Below are 23,201 nucleotides of genomic sequence, written 5' to 3'. Positions count from 1 at the left end.
CTTCAGCAGCTGCCATGCTCTCTCCAGGGTCTTCCCCGTGGGAGTTCATCTCAGATGCTTTGGTGATGACAACTGTTGATTGGGGCTCCCTGCAGCTGCTCTCCTGGAGTCCTCATGTGTCTCGCCTCCATCAAGCTCCACATTGGGGGTCAGTGTTGAGTATGAGGTCCTGGCGGCAAGGTCAGATGAGATGAGTTTTTTACCCAGGACAATAGCAGGACCATGGCTCAGGAGAGAATCCACATCATGGTTAATAAGAAATGCCAAATGTTTAAACCAGAGAAGCGGGGTCTAGCTTCAGCGCAAAAGGATGAGAAATGACCCTAAGCAGACAGATGATTATGGAGTCAGTAGGCACTGGGTATAGGAGCAGTGGAGGAGGCTGAATGGAAGGTGAACCAGAACACATAGTCCAGTGATTCCACTGACTTGGAACAGCGTGGAGAGCTGGGGAGCAGCTTTGTTGGTTTTGTCAGTTTGCCTATTTTCTGTTTGGTTTTTGTTGAGGGGCAAGTTCCACAGAAAGGGACACGCCTGTGGAATGAATGGTCCTGAGAAGTGCCGGATGCACACAGCCGCAACAGTTCTGGTTGCACTGGGCTGGCAGGACCATTACTCTTACCACCCCCATCGGGGACCATGCATGATTGCTTTTCCACTAGTGCCTTCGGGGTGAAAGCCAGCTCAGTTCAGGAGAGTGTGCATCGGTGAACTGCATTTAGGTCAGCAAACGTGTGGAGTAAAGAAGCATCTCACTTAGTTCCATTTGCTAAGACCTTCTGCCAGCTCACCAACCCTCCTTATTCCCAGTGACTCTTGGACTCTGTGAAGAAACCCACCAAATGGGTCGCAGCAGAGGCTCTTTTGCACCTTATCGTTGTATTTGAAACTGGAAAAATAGGGGATTTGGCAAGTGCCAAAACTTGCAGTCATATAAAGACCAAGTCCCAGAAGTAGCCTTGGCAGGCCTGATCCATAAATTAATCAGAATGTTACCTTCAAACAGTTAACATTTGAAGTTCTATCCAGGTGAAGAAGCTAAGAGGTATCTTTTGTATTTTGTAATGAGTAATAGGTGGCTTGGCAATAGGGACATAAATAAAGAGGTTATTCTCCCAGACTCTGGAATCAGACAGCTTGAGTTTAAAACCCACTGACAAACTGTCGAACTTGTTACTTTACATAGAGCAACTTCTTTATGACTCTGACTCCTCAATGGTCAGTTGGAAAATATGCGCTAATTTCAAAGGGTTATTGGGGGGGACTCAATGAGATAATGGTATGTAAAGCACACAGCACAATTCCTGGCACATGGAAAGTGTTCCAAAAATTTTATTATAATTATCATCATTATACTTAGACATTATCACTCTCCCCAATTCTTTCCTTACTTTCCCAGGCTTCTGCTCGTCTTAGACTCCATGTAATTGACAGTGAGTCAAAAGAGTATTCACTTGTTTGCCAAAGAATGTGTTTGGCAAATTCACAACTGATCTGTTTGGTACCAGCGTCTGACTCCTCATCACCTTCTTGTTTTATTAATAGTTCTGTGACATTGACAGTTTCTCAAGTTACGTTTCAAAAATAAGTAGCTTATTTGAAGCCATCCATATTTTCAGCCGAAACTCTGTTAATTTACTATCCACTGAATGAAGAAATACTGCCTTGATTTGTCCCCAGTATAACCGCTCCCAAGGGAAACTCCTTAGTTCTAATATTTGAACTGAAGAGTTTTTCTTTTTAAGTAAATATCTACACTTTGACATCCTTCTCAATCAGTTCGTAAAGCAAATACTAATATTTCTTAGGCTAATAGAATTTTAGCAATACTTAGTAATCATTTCCTGTAGATGGTGAGGTTTTATTTTTTGGTATAGTATTTAAGAGGTTGTTTTCATGAGTATTTAAGAAAGATAGTTTTGGCCTTTTAGTCACAGTGGATTTTCCTTAAGAAAATGATCTCCATCTAGTGGACAAAGTATTATAGTGCAGCCTACGAAGAAAAACATGAAGGCCCGTAAAGCGGTCCTGGATCAAGCATTTTATGACCTATTAATAAATGTTTGGCTTTAATAGGTACTATTACTGCAAAAATGTTAAATATTTTAAGATATTTAGCAGTATTTGTTCCAAAACTAATAGCGGAGAATATTTTTAAGACTTGCTTAAATTAATTGGGAAGATTATAATAAATAAAAAATAAAAATTACTGATTTAGGGAGTGCTATTGGTATTTCCTCATTTGAACTGAGAAAAACTAAACCAAAAATCCTGCTTCTGTATCTCCTATATTTTTGTTTCTGCATAGCAAAAAAAGCATACTTTTTTTTTTTTGAACAGTAAGGCCATTTTGATATTGAAGGGAAATCGACATGAAGACTTTTTTATGTGTTCACATTATGATGGCCTCATGCTGAAGAGCTGTCATCACTGTCTCCTTGGAGCAGAACTGTCCCCTTATCCTCCCCTTATGCAGTATACCTCTTTAATGTCTTTCAGAGGTATACTGACTGCCTTCAAAAGCCCTTTTAAAACACTATTCTTCCAAGAAGATTTCTCAGCTATCGCAGTCTAGATTAATCTCATCTCCTTTATTTTCGTGTCCCAGTGTGCTCATAGTAGGTGCTTAATAAATGCATATTTAATTAAGCATATCCAAGAAGAGCTTGCTAGAAATCGGGAATAAGTCTCTTTAGTGAGTAAAGATCCCTTCCCTCCGGCCTTCCTCAGGATTGCCAAAAGTCCCAGACACATGAAGTGGCTGTCCGCTTGAAACAGATGTCCCCTGTCTGGTGTCACAGTTGCTAACCCACCTTTGTGGTTCACATACTTGTGCTTTAGAGCTGAGAGAACTTCAGGAATAGTAGACGATTAAATCCAGTGAGCTCAGTCCCTTTGGTCAGTTAACCTTTCTAGGAGCTGGTATCCTTGTCTGTAAAATGAGTCTGTTTAAGTAGTTCAACTCTCAATGTCTTTTAAGGGCCAAATGAATACATCTGTAGAGTAACAAAATTCTAAGAAAATTTTAAATTGAAAACATGTTTATGACTGGCCAAGCTAGAGTTTTTCCCTTTCTTTTCTCTTTCTTTTTTTTTTTTTTTTTTTTTTTTTTTTCTTAACTAGATGGATTGATTTGGAGTCAATGTTCTAATCTGGCCAAACATTCATAGTTGACTCGTGAAACATCAAGTCTCTAGATGATCCTTCCTCTGTGACTGGCAATCTTTGGGTCATAACATTATTTATTAATAACTCCAGTAGAAAAAGTAAATGAATATTTAAAAGTTAGCTAGTTAATAGTTTGGATAAAGGCTGTAATGGGGAAAATGTTGATAACCACTGAGCTTTAATTCATTTGTTTATTTATTTATTCAACAATCATAAACCACAGACTTGCTGAGCTGTCCTGGGCTGTCACCCTCACCCTCCTCTTATAAGAACACAGGAGAGTTGACTTTATTTTAGTACTCGTTGATGTTTGACTCAAAAAGCTCTTCGTAGAAAGTTTACCTGGATTATAAAGACTGCAATGTTAAGAACTGCATGTTTGGTTCTTTTTGTCCCAAAAATCTAAAATCTGTATCGCCAAGCATCATGCCTTTCATTCATTCGCTCATTATTTCGAACTGCTTTGTAAAGTTTTCTGAATTGCCATGTAAAGTGCCGAGAACACCCAGAGTCTCCATTCTCAGAGAGCTCACAGTCTAGGATGGAGACCAAGTGGTGTGCATTTCCAGTTCATTGTAGATGCTACCAGTCGGGAGTGGGGAAGTATCTTGGGAGTACAGAGAAAGGGCATCTCATAAAGCTCTGGGTGTCAGGGCAGCATTTCACATGAAGGCTAAGTCCTCAAGGATGAATAACAATTAGGTGGGGAATTGGGGGGTTGAGTAATTAGGGAGCAGAAGTTTAGGTAATGAAGCCCTGAGATAAGGAGATGGTGGTTCATCCCAAGGGAGCATCAGGTGCCTGATAGAAGAGTGTTGCATGTTGAATTTGGGAAATGGGTTCATTGCAATGCGAATGGATTCTTAAGATTCTCTCAGTTCAGCCAAGAAATTTGAACTTTATCATGAGGACAATAGTGAGCTACTGAAAGGTTTTAAACTGATGAATTACATAGTCAGGTTTATTATATTTTAAGAACAGTCACTCTTGGGACAGGGTGGAAAATGGGTTCAAAGGACTAATTTAAAGGCTCTTATAATAACGTAGGTGAGAGCTGGTAGAATCCTGAACTTAATATATTGGCAATGGGGATAGAAGGAAGTGGATACAACAGAAATTAGTGATTGATAGATGTCGGTGGGAATGGAGGAGTCCAGGTTTTGGGAAACAAGGATATTAGGCATATAATGGGCACCTATTGAATTGAACCCAAATATTTAGTGAATTGCTATGTAAAAGGAAGTCTATACTTAGGAAAACTAGTCTTTGCAGAATGGCTCCTTTTTAAGGAAGCTTGAGTTCAGAGAGTCCTTTGTATTTTGTATCTGGTGGATTAAAAAAAGTACTCAAGAGCTTAGGAAGACAAGCCAGTGTGGTTTTTTCCTTTTGTGTATTTCGATATTATTGTTTTTTAACAGCAGGAATCAGTTGTATGTTTTCCTACTTTCAATTCCTGAACTGAAATATCCTTTTTCTAAAATATCAACATACAAAGGTTCACAGCAATGTCTTTCCTTTTCCTTCATTTACAGTTTTGATGTGGACAATGGCACATCTTCGGGACGGAGTCCCTTGGATCCCATGACCAGCCCAGGATCTGGGCTAGTTCTCCAAGCAAACTTTGTCCACAGTCAACGTCGGGAGTCCTTCCTGTATCGATCTGACAGCGATTATGACCTCTCACCAAAGTCTATGTCCCGGAACTCCTCCATTGCCAGTGACATGTAAGTGTAAGGGTAAGCAAAGAAAAGAGGGTGCTCTTAGAGAAAATCAAGTAAGTTTATCTCTAGAGATGATAAAACCACTGATATTTGTGCATTCCAATGATGCACAATAGAGATTAAATATCTCCAATTTAAAAAGAAGGGTGGCTAAAATTATACAGGCTGAAGATAAATGGTAGATTGAATTTGAGTACACTGTCACTCTTGATAAGAAGCATTTATTTTCCCTAAGAATACATTGCCTGGGAAAGTGGGAATTAAATTTTTACTGGAGACATTTACACTTAAAACATTAACTTGTATCTATGTAGGACCTGAGTTTTAGCTACTCAACCTCGTGAATATTTTCTAATATTTTGAAAAGCTTTAAACTCAGTTGGAGAATCCCTGTGATATTGGCATCAGTAGCACTTTGATTATGTCTCAGTTAATGTACCGTGCAGATGTTAGCGCTGGTTTGCCAGATCATTTGAGAGATCTTTGTGGAGGTTTGCCTAAATTAAACCATTTTTGGAATATTAATCACTGGAGGCAAGCACAGAACACATTAGACAAACTCGAATATCATTTGAGACATGGCACAGCTTGGAAAATAATTAGAACTGATAAGTAAGTTCACAGATCATATACCATCACTAGCTCATTTTCTCAGCACATTCCATTCTTGTGTTTACTGTGGTGTTCATTAGTTTCCTAGTTTCTGGTGGTTTCTATATAGGACCTCTTATGCAATGCCTGGGCTGTCATTTGTGGTAACTCTGCCTCTATGTAGACTTAGTCACTCCTGCCCTAGACATTTGTCCAATAATATCACCATCTTCTCATGACACCAACTCGAAGACTCAGGACAGGTTGCTGTACATCTGCTAGGAACTGTATGGGGCTCCTGCCAGTCCAGTGTTATTCCGGATAGTCTAACAGATCATCGAAGTATCCCAGTGAGTCTCCGTGGGACTCTAGAAACAGAGTTGTGCTTTACTTGTGTTCCTAACCTGTAGTTCTTGGCTGACATTTATTAATGGTTATAAAATGATAATACTCTCTTCTCCGTAGGAATGAGCAACTAAAGTACAATCATTTTGATGCAAATGCTGAATGATTAAATCCCATTGTGTAGCTGCCCATGTTTGAAGCATGGCAGGAGATACAAGAAAATTCTAAGACAGGGTTCTTGATCTCAAATAACATAGTCTTTTGAAATTAAGTCTCAGATCAAATAATTAGTGGAAAAGACAGTATGTAAGTCCTAATTTGCATCCTTGTGGGCTATAGGTAAAAGCACCTCATCACCTACCCCTAATTATGCACAGATCTACACCATTTTTCTAAAACTATCCAGTCTACTCTCTTTTTATCTGGTTTTTTTTTTTTGAGGTGGGGGCAATAAAACTTCTTCCATAATTTTCTCTCTCCACGTCCTCCCACCTGCACCCCAAGATCTACATCTACTATCTGTATTTCTTTACATATTATGTTGCTTTAGCATTCTGAAATCTATCTTCAGTTTATATTGACCTCTGAAAATCCATTAATTCAAGGACTATTTATCAGTCACCCCTAAAGAGGAAGACATAGTGCCAGTTATTAGAGGAAAGACGAGGTGCATTTCCTCTCCTGGCGGTCACCATTGTTGTGTTCTTCCCTCCTGCTCACAGACCTCTTCTCACCAGCTCCTCTGATCACCCCTTAACATATTTCCCCAAAGTATAGCCCCTGACCCTCCAGGGTTCGCTTTAGAAAACTTTTTTGTATGGGTTCAACCATCAGCTTTCATCAGATGACTTCCTGCTCAGTGTCTCTGGCCCTGCAGCGTCAGTTGAGCTCCTGATCTATAGAACTGATTTGCCTTCTGGAAGTTTAGACTTTCTTGTTCAGCTGTTCCTTCACTCTCTAATTAGTACATAGTCATCATTAGTTCGTTGCACTGATGGTTTCCACTCTTCTTCACTCCAAAACAACTTCCTTTTCCCATTGGCTCTATTTCTGGGTTATCTTTATTCCATTTTCTTAGGTTTGAAATATAAGAGTTTCATTTATTCATTCACACATAATGAAAATACTTAATGAGCAGCTACGGTATATTCAAAGCTCCCAATCTATACAGGAAGGGGGTGGGGGAGGGGGAGAGCTGACACTTTAGACCCTTTTAATAAAATGTGGTGAGCACTATCCTTGGGGCATTTACAAAACCATGAAATAGAAGGAGAGGAGAAGGAGAGTTTGCCAGACAGGGAGCAATATTTGGATAATGTGAAGTAAGTAAAAATCATGGCTCAATTAAGGAATGACAGTCTGGTTGGTGTGGGTAGGGAAGAAGATTGGAACACAGTCTACAGGACCTGAGAGCCACAGAGGATTCTAGCTGGGATCACATGATCACATTCTTCTGTTTTGGGGGGAGGGGTGCTGCAGGATTTTTTGTTGTTGTTGTTATTTATTTGGGAGGAAGGGGTGGTAATTAGATTTATTTATTTTTAGAGGAGGTACTGGGGATTGAACCCAGGACCTCATGCATGCTAAGCATGTGCTCCAGCACTTGAACTATATCCTCCACCCACACTCTTGTTTTTGTTGCTTCTGATTACTCTGTTGTTGAATGATTGGAAAGAGTGAAGTGATTATAGGAAAATAGATTGTGTTGAAATTCACAGAAACAAAGCAGGCTAAATAGGGTGGAGGCTCAGTCAAGGCAGTGGTGGTGGGATGATGAGGTTGGTCCCAGATAGTAGAGGCAAGAGACTTACAGAAGTGTGTGTGTGTGTGTGTGTGTGTGTGTGTGTGTGTGTGTGTGTGTGTGTTGGAGGACAGCCAGCAGGCAAGGAGAATCAGAGAATGCTGAAGTTTTGACCCCAAACAAGTAAATGAACAGTGATACTGATGTGAGGAACACAGGAGAGAGAGTGGACAACATAATGACATGATGAATTTGGCTGTTACATGATGAGGCTAGAATTCCAGGAGAAACAAGACAACAGTTAAAGGATGAGGACAGAGAACAGAAACAACAGTGAGGAGAAATTTGAAGAGCCAGTTGCCTTCTATAATTAATAGGTTTGGGATGACCACTGGGAAAAGCATCTTAGTGGGGTAAATTATTAGAAGAATTAGTGAAGGAGTGAACTGAAAGTGGAGCTATCAGCAAGTGCAGGCATCTCTTTTAAAGGATAGTAAGTTAAAGAGGAAAAAGAACTAAAGCTGCTTGAGGCAGAAGTGGATTCAGGGAAATTTAAAAAATTTAGGACACCTAAGCTGAGGGAAGCAGGGGTTATGTTGGAGCTGTAGCTGCTGACAAAACTATGATCATGAGTTCAAGTAAAGCGACTAACCTTGGAAAAGTGGTAGGGACAAGTACTGCATTCTTTAGAACAATGAAAAACAAATGAAAAGGAGAAATATAAATTTGGAGATGGAGGGGTAAAATGTTTCGAGAACTGGTGGCTAATGGTCTCTACTTTTTCATGCAAGCGGAAAGCTTAGCCATCAAAAACTAAAGGAGAGAGGGTAGGGCAGCTTGAGAACTAGGGGGAAGCTTGAGAGCCAGACTGCAGATCACAAAGAGGACAGAAGAGGGATGAGCAGAAAAGCAAAATGCTGAAAAGCCCTGTAGATAATAATAAATAATGCTGAATGGTTGGATGGATGAATGACCAGGCTGAAAGTCATCTCCCTCAACTTCATCAGAGGTGAAACAACTTAGCTTGAGATAGAGACCAGGCACAAACTCTTGGTGAGCTAGTGGACCCGGTTTTACAATGGTTATGTATTTTGTTTTCTAAAATTAGAGCAAACTGGTTTTTGGATACCAGTGTGTACCCATGCATTTTATGAAAAGTCTATAATATTTCACATTTGAATAGTGCTTTTGTTTCCAAAGTAAGCTTAGCGCAAGGATGGCCTCGTTTTCCCCCGCACCTAGTCACGAGTTTCTTTATCTGATCAGACTCCTGTAAGAGTGACAAATCTAATTAGACTGTGATGCAACTCTATATTTTGCTGAGAAATAATGTCTTGATATGTTCAGCTTTCCCATTTCTCCTGGGTATTTATGTTGGAGCAGTAAGGTTTCCCTTTGACACTAAGTGGCTCCTGGAAAGCATTCTTTCTACCAGGGAGATGAAATTTCTCTGAGAAACAAGATGAATAGAATAAGTAACTACCATTTCCATCTTTAATCTGGTAATACACATACCACTACACATAAAGGATCTCCCCTTCTCTTATTTGACATCACATCTGGCCATCTGTAAAGCTCCATTTTCTAACCTACTTCATGACAATGCTGGGAAGTTTGTTCAGTGTCTGTAATTCAACTGTACTCTTTACAGGGAATGATAATATCACGTATTTTAATTGCTTTTGATGATTTTAGACTTAACTGGTCTAGTTAAGCTTTCCTACTGAGAAGAGCCCTTAGAAATTTCAGATACAAACAGTACCAGTGAAGGTTTGTAATTCTCTGTTTGATGGATGAAATATTTTGGAAAACTCCTCTTTAAATTGAAATACAATTGTTTAATTCGTTGATATAGTGAAAAGGAAAATAATTACCTCGCATAAGACAGGATATCATTACCTCATCGTCTATAAATAGATACTAATTAAATAGCTGAGACACAAGAAGAAAATAAGAGCGATAATGGTAGTGATCAGTATTATAGCACACATTGGGTATGTGTGTCAGCCTTCATTTTTCTAAGTATTCACACCTGCGATCTCATTTGATACTTTCCACAGCCCTATGGATAGAATTATTGCCCCATTTTATAGATGAGAGAGCCAAGGTCCTGAGAGCTTTACCTTTTTAAAAACACAACAAACATTTCAATCATTTCTAAGGGAACATTATTTTGATAATGTCATTATAAACAAAGTGCTGTGTAGCAAAACTGATGAGAAACAGAAGTACCTGTGGACCAAATTCATTTGACCAAACGAATTATTTGGCACTATGGAAACTTTATTTTCAGTTCTTAAGGGAAACAAAGATACAAGCTCAAACTGGTCAGAGAAGTAGTAAAGAAAATATGCAACTGACTCTTGGAAAACATATACAAGTCTATAGACCAGGGTGAACTCAGCTTCTAAAAAATTAGCTTACATGAGGCAGAAGAGAAGTCCCTGGCAGCCTCTGCTCAGGGGACTGTCACATAGTTTGTTAAGTGTATTTCCAGTAGCAACTGAATTCTCAAGAATAGTAAGAAATACGACAACTGTTAGTATTAGCATGAGCACAGTAAAGAAGTAAATGCATGAAAAGTAAAGTTGAACTGTCACTAAGGGCAAAAAGTCTGTTGTAACAGTAGAAATAACTAGATACAGAAGGTGACCCAAGTGCTTCATGAAGAAACAGGAAGAAAATCACAGAATCAGTGAGTAATTACACAAAACAGATGAAGGTTTTTTTTCCCCTCTAAATTCTTCAAATGCATTGAAAATGATTTTAATTTCTGGATAACAGTTTCTTCTGTTGTTGCCCTTTATCCAATAACAGAATGTTGTTTGTTTTTACACATGTGCAGATATGAGCCACTGGGAAAATTATCAGTGACAAGACCAATCGTGTTTTAGTCATAAAACTGTAAATTTATTGAATACAAGTGCCTGTCAAACCATATCAGTTAAAAAGACTTTTCAGTCCATCTGGATAACGGGCCTCCAGTCCCCGTGGTCTGCTGAATAAGCACTAATGCACCGAATCCCAGGATGATCCAAGCAGCTCTTTATCACACGTACAGCAGACCAATACATATGGGGGAGGGCATGGAAGTGTGGAAGGGGCAGCGAAGAGGAGGTGAGTGGACAGAATGCACCATGAAAAGCTGAGGCACACTTGGCCGTCTAGCTAGTTGGTCCTCCCCACCATGCAGAAGTATAGGGCGTCATGGATCAAGACTCTGGAGTGCCCCATGTGGGCATTCTGTCCCACCCGACACACCCCTACCCCGCCCATCTCAGATTTATACGATTTCTTTAGTAGTTAGCAAGTCCCTCCCCACTTTTAAGCCTTTGTGAGTCTTCAGTCATAGCCATTCCTGGCTTCCTCATGTGACTACTGAGTAGAAGATGGTGTTGCCTCTAGTCTGAAAAAGGAGGAGTGACCACCTTTATATCTATTCATCAGTTCTATTACAGGTTACATTATTCTTCCTTAGTCTTACTAGGGTATCTCTAAAAAGGATGACAATAAAAAGATACGCTGCGTTATGAAAGTTAGTTCTCACTAGATGGACATGAAAAGTTTGTAGCCACGCCTCACAAGATTTTTAGATCTCTTTAGCACTAAAGAGCATCTGCCTCTTTTCTAATCTCAATTTTCCATTTGAAAGTCCTCTAACATCATCTAAACACAGAAAGATGCTGTGATCAAATAATTCCTTCCCTAATTCCTGAATTTTCCCGACCAAGAGGGTGTCCTCACTTCACCACTCACTCACTGGTGTAAGAGTAATGAAACTAGGGCCAGGCTTCCCAAAGCATGTGCTGAGGTGGCCTGGGCCACCACGGGGAACTCACACGGGTGAGCCAGGGTATTTTTAATTTTCAAGGGAAACAGAAACATCTGGCAGTCAGCTGGAGGATTAACAGCTTGAAATAGTTCCCAGTTTCAACTTTGGATCATTACTTTCCATGACATCATAACTTTGCACAACAGGGTTGTTGACAGTTGCTGTGATAAGAAGCAAGTACTGCACAGAAGTCCACGTGGACCTGGAAGTGAGGGAGGGAGAGTCCAAGCTCGCCACCAGTGAGAAGTGGTGTAGGACTCAACAGGTGCTCAATGTGGAAATGAAACCTCATTGAATAGTTTGGACTAAATTCTTAGTAATTGCAACTGTTAGTTATTTCTTTTGGCCAGTGGGGTGCTGTAAAAACAATTACTGAGATGCTAGGAGTGTCATGAATTGAGAAAGTTTGAGCACCTCTGGATTAAGGTGTTTATTCATGTTCTTAGGATTGGAGCTGAATCAGATCTCTGTGTGAAGAGAAATTTTGTTAAGAGAGAGAAAAAAATCAGATTCAAAGCCATGAACATCTTGATGAGCTCTAGAATTGAGAATTTATCCTATTCTTAGTTCTGTTAGGACCCTCACACAGGCAAAATACTTTATTATTATCAAAAGCAATATAATTTTGGTAACGAGCCAGATAAACCAGGCTTTTTCTTCCGTTCCATGGGGATTGTCAAGTTACTATTATTATGATGTTGTAGTATTGATGCAGACACCAAACTCACAATAGCCGTTAAATCCCAAGATGGCTCTTGATAGAATACTCTAAGGTCATGGGCTACTAAAATACCGTTTTGCTACCTTTTTTCCTTTTACTTTTTTAAAAATTCTGCTTTTTTGTCCAGTCACTGGGGTCATTTTATTTCTAGCTCAAAAAAAAAAAAAAAAGCAGTTCCATAAATGATAAAATAATACTTATAAATTAGGTAAACATACTTTTCAATTTTTGAATTGAGAAATTAAATATAGCAGCTGAATACACATTTATATTCCTAATTCCATACTTAAAAATCATAAAAGGGAAGTTCTAATATTCTCACATGTTAAATGGCCATGTTTGTTAACACCACAGGGTAAAAATAACCAATTTTAATGCGTTACTACAGCGTCTGTTTGGGTGTTATTGCACGGTGCTCCAGTAGTTAAAATAACAAGGGAATTACGTTATGTGTTCTAATATCCCTTGATTATCACTGCCAAAGTAAAAGATAGATCTTTGGGGTCTTAGGGGACATGGAGAGATGAATATTAGTTAAGAAAAGTTTCTAGAGTAGAGGGGAAAAGAAATGGAGATTCACCAAACATATTGTCATTCATTATTTTCTTGATAAGACTACTGCAATTCTATTACATCTTTAGGAGAATCTGCCCTAATATTTAGCACACAATTTTCTTTCCTGAATTTCCTTAATGCCCTGTATGCTCCTCAGTGTTTGGACTCTCATTTTAATTGTGAAAAGAGAAAAATACAGAAAAATAGTCACCTGAGTGTTCCTCAACTCTCATACCTAAGAGAAAAGGGCAGGGTAAAGATCAACTATTTAAACCTGTAAATGACTGACTGTGCAGTTACACTTTAACCTCAGACTTAATGCTTTACAGAGGGTAACATCTTTTTTAAAAATGTGGGGAGAATGGTAGCTTAATAATTAAAGTGATTACCCCACAGTTTTAAGATATTAGATCCCCGTTAGAGAGAAAATTTGAATCAAACTTGATCAAGGAAGAGCTGGCTTATTTTTCAGTGTATACAAAGAATATAATCTCTAAGAGCAAAGAATGAGTAAAATTAACTACCCAACTAAAATTAGGAAAATTTGAAAACCATCTTCAATGAAAAAGGCTAGCACAGGGACCTGCAGAGTGCTCTCAGGACAATGTGGTCCTCAATGAATGAGCTGAGTTGAAAATTATGGGTGCTTCCTGCCTTCTTGACTTGTAAGGGACAGATGGCCATTATACAAGAGGGTCTAGTTATGTCAATTATAGATACTGTGCCTGAGGGCTCTCACTTGCTTGTTTATCCCAGCACTCTTTCCTCTATGTCTTAAAGAGAACTAAAAATCAAAACTGTGTTCTCTTTCATTATGCAATGAAAATTTTCTGAACTTCAAATCTTGCTAGTGGGTGGTAGGAATGGGGAGGATGGTGATAGGTCAGGGGAAAGAAGAAAGTTGATTTCAAATGGAGGTAGCTTTTTTCTTCTACCACATTCTAAATAAGTGTGTTAATTGGCTGCATTCTTGAATGAGAGTGTCATGTTTTTACTCACTCAGCAAATATTGACAGTTACCTCCTCCATGTCTAGGTGTTGTTTGAAGACACCATTGACCCATGAAAACAAGACAAAAATTTTGTTTGGATCATGCATTCCTGTCATTTTTTTTAAATGTCTAAATACTTACCCAGATAGAAAGGGAGACTTACCCAGTCAATACTGAGATTCCTGTATGAATCCCTGTTTCCACTTACACATCAACCACTTTAAATATTTGTGAGTCTTAGATCCTTAGTGAGGTGTTCTCAGTGTCTCCTCCCCAGTTTTATGAGCCACATGAGGAAAAATGATCACACGACTGGAGCACTTGGTGATGTGCTTCTTGAGATAAGATCTACTAGGGACATTAACACATCATCCTTCACTAAATCCCTGTAAGATGAAACGTTGAAAGATATGCTGTTACAAATATGAAGAAAGGGAGCCTTCAACCAGACCCGTGCCTCTTCTTCAGAAAAATTCTAGTTAGGAATATTGAACACTGAGCTTTGCTATGAGATTCCTGGCACTTTGTGGCATGGTTGAGGTGAGAATTACTGAAGAAATATCCCCAATTATTCCATCTGCCCATGGCAGAGGTTCTCGGGCTTTGTGTCAACTTCCCACTGTCTTGAGACTTCAGCTTTTTCTTAACCTTGGATGATGAAAACGTTGTTGTCATTGACTACCATATAGTTATGTCTAGACATATGTAAGGCTTTAATTCCTACAGCCTCTCAATGAAAGCAGACAAATTAAAAGCAGAAATAGAAAGGACAGCTGTTTGCATCTCTGCAAGTGTGGGAGGCTGCACTGTGCCAGGAAATCATTGAAGCAGTTCAGTGCATGACACTGTGTGCTAGTAAACGTTATGCGTGGTCCCAAGACCAAGACCTTTTGGCTCATTGTTTCCCCTCCAGGGAGAACAGGGCTGCATGCAGATCTCATGTGTCCTTGTCTCTACATCCATCCCTCCTTTGAAACTTAGAGAACATTAGACTGAATTTGTTCTATCCACCACGGTCAGTTTTGTTTGTTTGGTTATTTTTTGTTCCTTTGTTTGATTTCTTTTTTTTTTTTTGCCAGAAAAATCAGAAAACAAGCATTCTGGTTTATATGTTATCTAAAGGTCCCTATGGTGATTTTTTTTAAGTGCAATAAAATAAAACTTTCATCCAGTCACTATTATTTACAATTATGAGTACAGTTTTACAGAAGCTAAAAAAGAAGACAGTTGGTAAAAAGAACTCTTTTACATCAAATCATGGGATTAATTCCATGTGTCGACAACACATTTTTATTTTATGTCCTTTCATGTGCATTCTTTATCTTCAGTACATTGAGTTTCCATTCACTTATCCCACCTACTATAGAGATTAGGTAAAACTTCCTAACATGTTTCACTATTTTTTGGTGTTTTGTTTGTTTGTTTGTTTGCTTTACATTTATTTAAAGGTAACCCATCTTGTACTGTTTATCCAGGAAAGGATAAATGATGTTTCCTAGACAGGTGGCTTGTCTATAACCCAGCTCTCCAAACACAGGAGCACTTAGAAAATAGTGAAAGTATGTCTCAAAAGTTCACGGACAGACCTCGCAGTCATCAGTTCCAGTTCAGGATATTCACCAGGTCCACCCTGTTTCATCCTTTGTGGCTCTCAGTTTTTGTAGACTCACTGGGGAGTAATGTATATAGATAGGAATATATTCTTAGAATTGCCTGGCATCTGTATAATCTTTATAGTTGACATGAGAATCCTCCTGTGAAATTTAATACTTGATTCTCAAAACAAACATATAAGGAAGCTAGGGAAAATATCATTAGCTGAGTTTTAGAAATTACAAAATTCTGCTCAAAAGATCTGTCTCATGTGCGCTCACAACACATGTGCACGCACGCCATGAATCAGAATTCAGGCATCTTGACCCTGAATTTAGTGATTTCAATGAACAGCTGCTGCTAGACCGTATCTTTGGCATCTGTTGGCAGGTACAGTAGCCTCTAGATGAGAATATAATAAATAAGTATAGCAATTAAGCTAAAATCTTAACTTCCCTTTAAGGTGAAGAACCTTGATAGGCATCTGGGCAAATTTTTTCTACTCAGGGTCTTTGCCAAACTGTCAAGTTTTTTTTTATGTTAATATATCAATGTTCTTTTGCCCCCAAGTTTAGAGTAGATACTTTTTGTTCATTTGTATAAAACGTTGTCTTCCCTTGAAAGACTTATAAGTGAAGTTTTGCATAGATTGCTCAAGAGCTACACTGGTCAAGATGATAGCTACTAGCCACAGGTGACCTTCTCTGAATTTAAATTAATTAAAGTTAAAAAGATGTAAAATTCAGTTTCTCAGCTGCACTAGACACATACCCAGTGCCAGGAAGCCACTGTGGCCAGTGGATACTGTATTGGGCAGCAGAGAGAGAGAACGTTTCCATCATTGCAGAGATTTCTGTTGGACCATATTGTTCTAGAGTCTAGAATATGTACTTCTGTGGAGCTTCAGAATCATCTGAGTCCATCTGTGCATGCAGAAAAGCAGCCTAGTGCAGTCGAAACAGCCTTTAAAGCCTGGGTTTAAATCCACCTTCACTGCCCATTTCTATGCCTTGGAATTTCATGACTCATTAAGACTTCAGAAACCGTCTGGGGGATGGACGCAGGGTTACTCACTGTTTATTTTGCCAGATAAAGGACTTTACTTATTTAACAAAGAAATTCCCATCAATATACACAGTCATTTTATTTTTAAAGGCATTTCACTTCATTTTTTTAAAAGGGGGAGGGGCATATTCTCAGAATAAGGGAGAATTTTCCAAAGGAATATGATTAGCTTTAAAAAAAATCTTTTATTGTTTATATTTTTTAGGGGGGAGTAATTAGGTTTTTTCTTTTTGAATTACTATTATTTTTTTCAATGGAGGTACTGATGATTAGGACCTTATGCGTGTCAAGCATGTGCTCTACCACTGAGCTACACCCTCCCCTGGTTAGCTTTTCAAAGACCTCACTCCATAGTTCATGTCTATTCTCGCCTTCACAGGGACCAGTGAAAATTCTGTTGGGCAAGCACCAGGTCTCAGCCTGGCATTTGGAAACTGCTGAACTCTACCACTTGCCAAGGGCATGACCACCAATGAGTTACTTACGTTCTCAGAGCTGAGTTCCTTATCTTAGAATGGGAATATGAGCATCGATTTAATGCAGAGGCAACAGAATTAAATACCCTGTGTCAGTAGAGCTATGTCTGGTGCATAGTAGGCAGGCAGAAAATATACTGCTCTCACTCCTCTCCATTTGATCACACCCCTCCTTTTCTAGCTACCCTTAAATCTTTTCCCTGGGAACCCATCCTGGAGAAAAACCAAGAGGGCAGAGCCTTATGCTGATAAGGATGATGGTGGGTGTTCCCGCCTACAGTACCTTTTCCCCCCTTGTTTGAAATACAGAGGCAGAAAATCAGAATGCTTTCCCTAGGATTACATGCACATGCACACACAAAATATGTGCATAAACAAATTTGCATATAGATATTTGTATATACATATATATCTATATAAATTCCATCTTCCGAGGCCTTTGTGCCACATAACATGCATGCAATCTTGCTACACTCTGAATATGGATATATGATGTTTAACCATCAGCCAGAACTATCACCTGGGTGGGAAACCAAAAATTATTTTGTTTCAGTTTATTTATTATTTTATTTTAGGTTAGAAGGACATGAAAATCAGTAGGTGGACAGATTGTTTTGTTTTTTAAGTCATTTTGGTAATTTTTTTTTGCATTTATATGTAACTCTCCGTTAACTGTTGTCTTTTATTGTACATATCACCTTCATGAAATGTAAAATGTACTAGAGACTGGGCATTGTCTTGCATGTGTTTTTAGCCTTGATAAATGCCATGATAGATGCCAAATTGCACAGTGTTTAAATACAGACCCAGCAGAGTCATACCACCTGAATTTGAATCCTGGCCCCACTACTTAATGGGCGTGAGACTTTTTTGTCCTTCTTGGGCCTCCCATTCCTCATCTACAAAAAAAAAAATGTAATAGGAGATAATCAGTGTCATGTGTTTTGCACAGTGCCTGCTATGTTTGATCATTTGATAAATGTTAATTATCCTTATTGTTTTATAATTATTCTAATTGAGATTATTACCATTATTATTTATAAGTTAGTTGGATATCTGTACTCTGATTTTTTTTAAAATAATTATATTGAAAACTCATTTAAGAAATAAAAAATAATGGGAACGTATTACAAGGGCCCCCAGTGCTGAAAAGAACAAGACATTGAGTGACCTTACTGGGCATCAGTGAAAGAGACATCAGGGTGAATTACCACTCAAGTCTATTAGGAAATTAAATTCAAGGGTAAAGAAAGTGTTAAAAGTACACAAGTTAAGCTGTTTCATCATAAAGTTAAGAACTTGGATGACCTCTTTCACCTGTTCTTATAGAATAGGTAAAAATTAGACTATTTGTTAAAACTGAGGAAAGGGTAGTGACTTGGTTTCTCTTTCGGTGCTAGTATAGAATATAAATACAATGGTGCTCTTCCAATGAGGGTGAACATTTCAACTTGATGACTAATAACTATAGAAAAACCGTCAGAGCTGTGTATATAGACACGCACATGTGGCTTGGAGTTTGACACTGAAAAATTTCAGATTGGAAGATACTGCCTTAAACAATACCAAACTGCTTTAATTTTAATCTTATTAAAATGTTGTTGGACATTCCTGCCAAAATGCAAGTTCTGGTAGTTGTGAGTTTGGCCGCAGGACCCAGCTTCTGTGTTAAACTGATTACTTTAAGTCTAAGTGGCAATAACGTCAAAGAGGAGAATCACTTTCAGGTGTGGCCGAGGTTGGCTTTGTGATCTAGGAACTTTAGTCCCTGGGGTTCCATAAATGGAGATACTAGTTAATTTTTTTTTCTTTTGATTTACAGTGGAGCTAGTTCTAAATTAAAAGGCCAAGCAATGCAGAGAAGCCAGATCCTCAGGTGAATCTGGAACCAGTGAAGCAGAGCATTTCATTTGGTTTTTGTTTGTGTTAGCAGTATGCTGTCTACTGGGAGTTTATGGAAATCAAAATGCCTCCTTCATAAGTAATTTTAAAGGGTTCATTATATTCTTAAATGTGACATTTATAATTTTTTAGTGCCCACATTATTTTTTGGAAAAACATCATTTTACAAAATGATATCTATGGAAAAATATTATTTGATTTCACAAAATGTACTTTGGTAGCCAGATTTTCCAGAATACATTTATTGTCTGAAATCATAGTGTTGTGATTTTCATTAAAAAGGATAGCAACATAAAATATTTGATATCGAATTTAGTACTCAACAAACCCAATTTCTCATACAGTATTTTAATATTTTAGCTTTATCTTATGAGCGTTTTATCAAAATAAGCATGTTTCTTTTACAAGGTTATTTTAAAGAATGAATGAACTAACATGAATTTAAGTAGTTCATACAATTTACATTTTTTAAATTTTAAAATAGAATTAGTACTTACATTTTAATGCAATTTGGATCGACATCTACTTGAAAATTTTCGAGATTACTAAACATAGACCACAATCATTAAAAATGATTTAAAAGTATAAAGGCATGTTAAATTTTATCATGATTCAATATATTTAGTGTTAAAAGCAAGATATTAAATGGAATATACAGTTTGATCCTAATTGCATATGAAATCATGGAATCCACGAGGGTCATATATAACATTAATACGTGAACTTACATACATCCAGAAGGAAAATGTTGCCAACAGTTATCTTTGGGTGGCTTTTTAATTTTTTTGTAGTTCCCAAAGTTTCTACAGTTAATGTACGTTTTACATTATATACATATATAAGCTTTTTAGAAATTCAGGTACATTGTGTTATGTATTTGCTTGTTTATTTTCTATGTCTGTACTTCTGTGAACATGGGAGTAAAGAGTGGTGAGTAGGGAAGTCCCTCCTGTGGTTAATTCTGGGGTGTCAAACAGGGCTATGAGAAGCATTTTTATGTTTTTTATGCATTTTTTTATGTTGGGCTCACTGAAATGTTTTTATTCACACAGTAAAAATAAGAACGTACTTGTTTCTCTAAAATTCTAAAAGAGGTGGATCAAAAGTGAATTGATGAAAAGGTGATGATTTTGAGTCTAAGGGAAGAAAGACACCAGGATTTCAAAATACCACTCTCCGTATGATTATCAGTTCCCAATCCTATTGACAAATTCCAGAGGAGAATGTCTTTCTGGTTTTGTAGCAACAGAGCGTGAAACAGAGGAGATCAAAAAGTTTGCACAAGATTCAGAAAGTAAGCCTCAGCCCGTGACCCGCCTTCAAAGCACCGGTTTATGCAGCCTCTTGTCATTTTGAAATCTGCAGTGTGTGGTCTTCAGAGGCCGCAGCTACTTTGTGACCGCTGATGATTTTTAGCATCTTAGGATTGGAAGTCTTCGCTCAATAAAGGATGAACTTTCTTCTAATTGACTGCAACTCCTTTTCCTTCTGGTTTGAAAATAATTAAGTGTGAAAAGTCGTTGACTGCTGTGTTTCAAACACAATCTTGACATGAACTAGTTTACAAAACTATTTTCAGGTGCTGCTGTTGGTTGAACTTATTTCATAAGAGGGTAAGAGGCTTTCCCACATTTAAGTGCCTGAATCGTTTCTGGATCCCAGTGAGATCTGTGTGAGGGTTTTCTCTTTGATTTCTCTCTCTCGGTTTCTTGCCAATGTTTCTCGCTTCTTATTACAGACAGAATGAGGGCAGAAAATCAAGTACTGCAGTAAATAATACAAAAGCAGTGGAAGGATGGCCAAAGGCCTAGGGAATTGTTCTTGACTCAATATTGTCATTCCTATCTGGAAAAACAGAAACTCCAGTCGTGCACTGTTGACCGTCGAGTTCCCATGCCTCCGGTAGTGCTGGCCCAGGACTCAGAGAGCCTTCTCTCTGAGGGAGGGGAGAGGCTCCTTCCATCCCAGGGACTGGCGGTGGGGAGCAGGGCCAGTGACTCTGCTTCAGTCCACGGTAAACCAGGGCAGGCGACCTATAAAGACTTAGACAAAGATTTTTAAATTATATATTTGTTATATATTCAAAGATTTTTTAAGCCTTACATAATTTGACAAGAAAAAAGGATAGAATATTTATTGAGGACACTTGGCACTGAAATGCCAGAAATCATTTTACTGTGATTGAAAAAAAATGAGACAATCTTGAGATTTTTGGCAAAAACAAATTCTGGGCAATTGAAGAGTGAAATATCCCCATCACTAAAATTATAATTGACTTTCTTTAGGGTTTGACAGGGAAAGGAATCAAGACAAATTATCCTGCATATTGTATATTCTAAATGTATCTTTCACCATGCTTGGGAATGAAATACAACCAAGGATAGAATTCACTGTTTTAATAAATATTCACATCCTTTTCAGTTTAGAGTGATTCAGATCCATTCTAATTTGTGTGAAAAATTAGAAGACTTATTTCCAGGGATTAATTTCTGATAAATGATGTGCCTCGGTCAAGATGACTTAAGTTTAGAAAATAAACTTTGAAGTTGGGCAATTGTAAAGAAAAAAATGGATGAAAAGACTGTAATCAGGGGAAAATAACCCAGGTTTTATATTACTTAAATTTTAGCTATCTGAATAATCTCTCCAAAGAACAGATGCCCCTCAAAAAAATGTAGCTCTGGAATGAAGAGGGTGGAAAATAACACATGTTTCCTGGAAAAGGAGTTCCACCCTTTTTTTCTTTTTTCTTTTTTTTTTTTTTTTTTTTGCTTTTTATTTTCCCACACTTAGAATTTCAAGATCTCTGTAATTTGCCGATGATCTAATTATTGGTAACAATCCATTTACTAACGTCATCCATAGGCTGCTTGTGCTCAGGCGAATTTCATGAGTGTTGTTTTAGGTCACTCAGGGCCTTTCCAGAATTGTTCACGAATGAGTGAACGGTTCCATTGCAATGTTCTCAGTGAGGGTCATGTCCAGAAGCTTTCTGGGTAGAGTAATTCCATTCACTTTTGATTAAAGAGCTCCAGCTAGCTAGATCAAGAAATGTCCCATGGAGATTATGGAAATTCTTTTCACGAACTAGTCACACTAAGAAATACTATGAAAGAACTCTGGGCTCCAGTTTCTCACTTCATCCAAATAGAATGTTGCACAACTTCCCTTGCCTTTCCCTGTCCCTCCAAGACGCGTCATGCTGACACCTTGCTCCTGCATCCTCGGCTCGCTGTAGCTCAGGTTGCTGAAACAACAGCACACACGGGGTAACATTCCCCCGTAACTATGGCGGCTGGGACGTGAGTCAGTTGAAAAGTTTCACTGGGTTTTTATTAGTCCATGATGTAGTCCCATGTCATCTACAGTGCCAAGCCCATCGAGATTCACACACGATGATGCAGAACACCCATTGCTCATCACCTTTGCGTGTTAGATGGTACAGGGACCTCTCACGGAAGCCACTGCCATAGCTGGCTCCTTCCACGGTGCCCCTCAGTAATACCTACAATAGGCAGCCAAGAGTAAGACTCAGGCCCTGCTGCTGGCACTGCGCTTCTACTGTTGTAAATCCTGTGTGCTTAATAAGAGCCAGTGACTTTGGTTGATGACCAAGGAGCCCCTCTTTCAACCCAGGAACTGGACAATGGTTAACACCCCAGAAGACACATCTTCACACCCTCTGTGGCCAGGAAGAGCACGTGTTGAAGAATAAAGATGGAATTACTGTAATTCTCTCTGGGAGTTTATGAATGTGGAACTTAACTATTTACTATTGATCGAAAGTGGTTCTGGAGTGCTCAGTGACGTCTCACCTGGGATTTGGTTTGTTTTTCAGACATGGAGATGACCTGATTGTGACCCCGTTTGCACAGGTAAGCACAGCTGGGTCACTGGACAGCTTTCTCACTCCTTTGAAAATTTCATTGTGGGGATTAGTCCTGGTTCTTAATGTCATTCTAAATCAAACATAAGTACAAGTACAAATTCTGTGGTTCATTCAGTAATTTAAAAGCGGTGCTAGAGAATGTGATCTTGGCCATGTTGGTCTGTTTCCTGTAAACCCATAGACCCAAAGGGTGTCTTTGCTTCAAATTACAAATTATCTAAGTGACTTGCTTAAACGGGACCATATTTCCTTGTCTGACATAAGCACTTGAAGAGGAAAGCTATATCACAGATTAAATTACATTTAGTATAATTAGGTACATGATCAGTGCTTGAAATTCAGTATTCCAATTCAACCTGATGCTTTATTTACTCTTTTTTTTTAACATGTTATTTGTCTAAAGATTTAACTGAGTGATGTATTTATGCTTATTTGTTCCTTTTAGGTATACAAATCATGAAAATACTTAACCACATGACAGAATTGCTAGAAGGTGAAAAAACCATCTAAAGAAATCTGGAATATATATAAAGTGGTTGATAACCAGATATTTTTTGTAGAGGCCAGTGCTTCTCAACCCTAGCTACATATTAGAATCACCTAGAAAGTTT

At 38.4% G+C, this 23,201-nt stretch overlaps 1 protein-coding gene across 6 annotated transcripts in view; it reads left to right on the top strand.

The window, feature by feature from the left end:
• The window catches only part of PDE4D (phosphodiesterase 4D), a 1,287,753-nt gene that overhangs the window by 1,079,688 nt on the left and 184,864 nt on the right, over positions 1-23,201 (top strand). For 5 of the 6 annotated variants that reach the window (XM_010974890.3, XM_031445608.2, XM_031445617.2 and 2 more), the window contains 2 exons: positions 4,701-4,892; positions 22,540-22,576. In XM_010974890.3, the coding sequence (XP_010973192.2) occupies positions 4,701-4,892; positions 22,540-22,576 (229 nt within the window). Of the gene's footprint in view, positions 1-4,700; positions 4,893-21,736; positions 22,430-22,539; positions 22,577-23,201 lie in introns of those variants that run through there. The other variant, XM_010974892.3, reaches the window with a different exon arrangement.

This window comes from Camelus dromedarius, chromosome 3 (assembly GCF_036321535.1).
Source record: "Camelus dromedarius isolate mCamDro1 chromosome 3, mCamDro1.pat, whole genome shotgun sequence".
NCBI classification, from domain to species: Eukaryota; Metazoa; Chordata; class Mammalia; order Artiodactyla; family Camelidae; genus Camelus; species Camelus dromedarius.
This window is presented reverse-complemented; position numbering and strand designations above follow the sequence as displayed.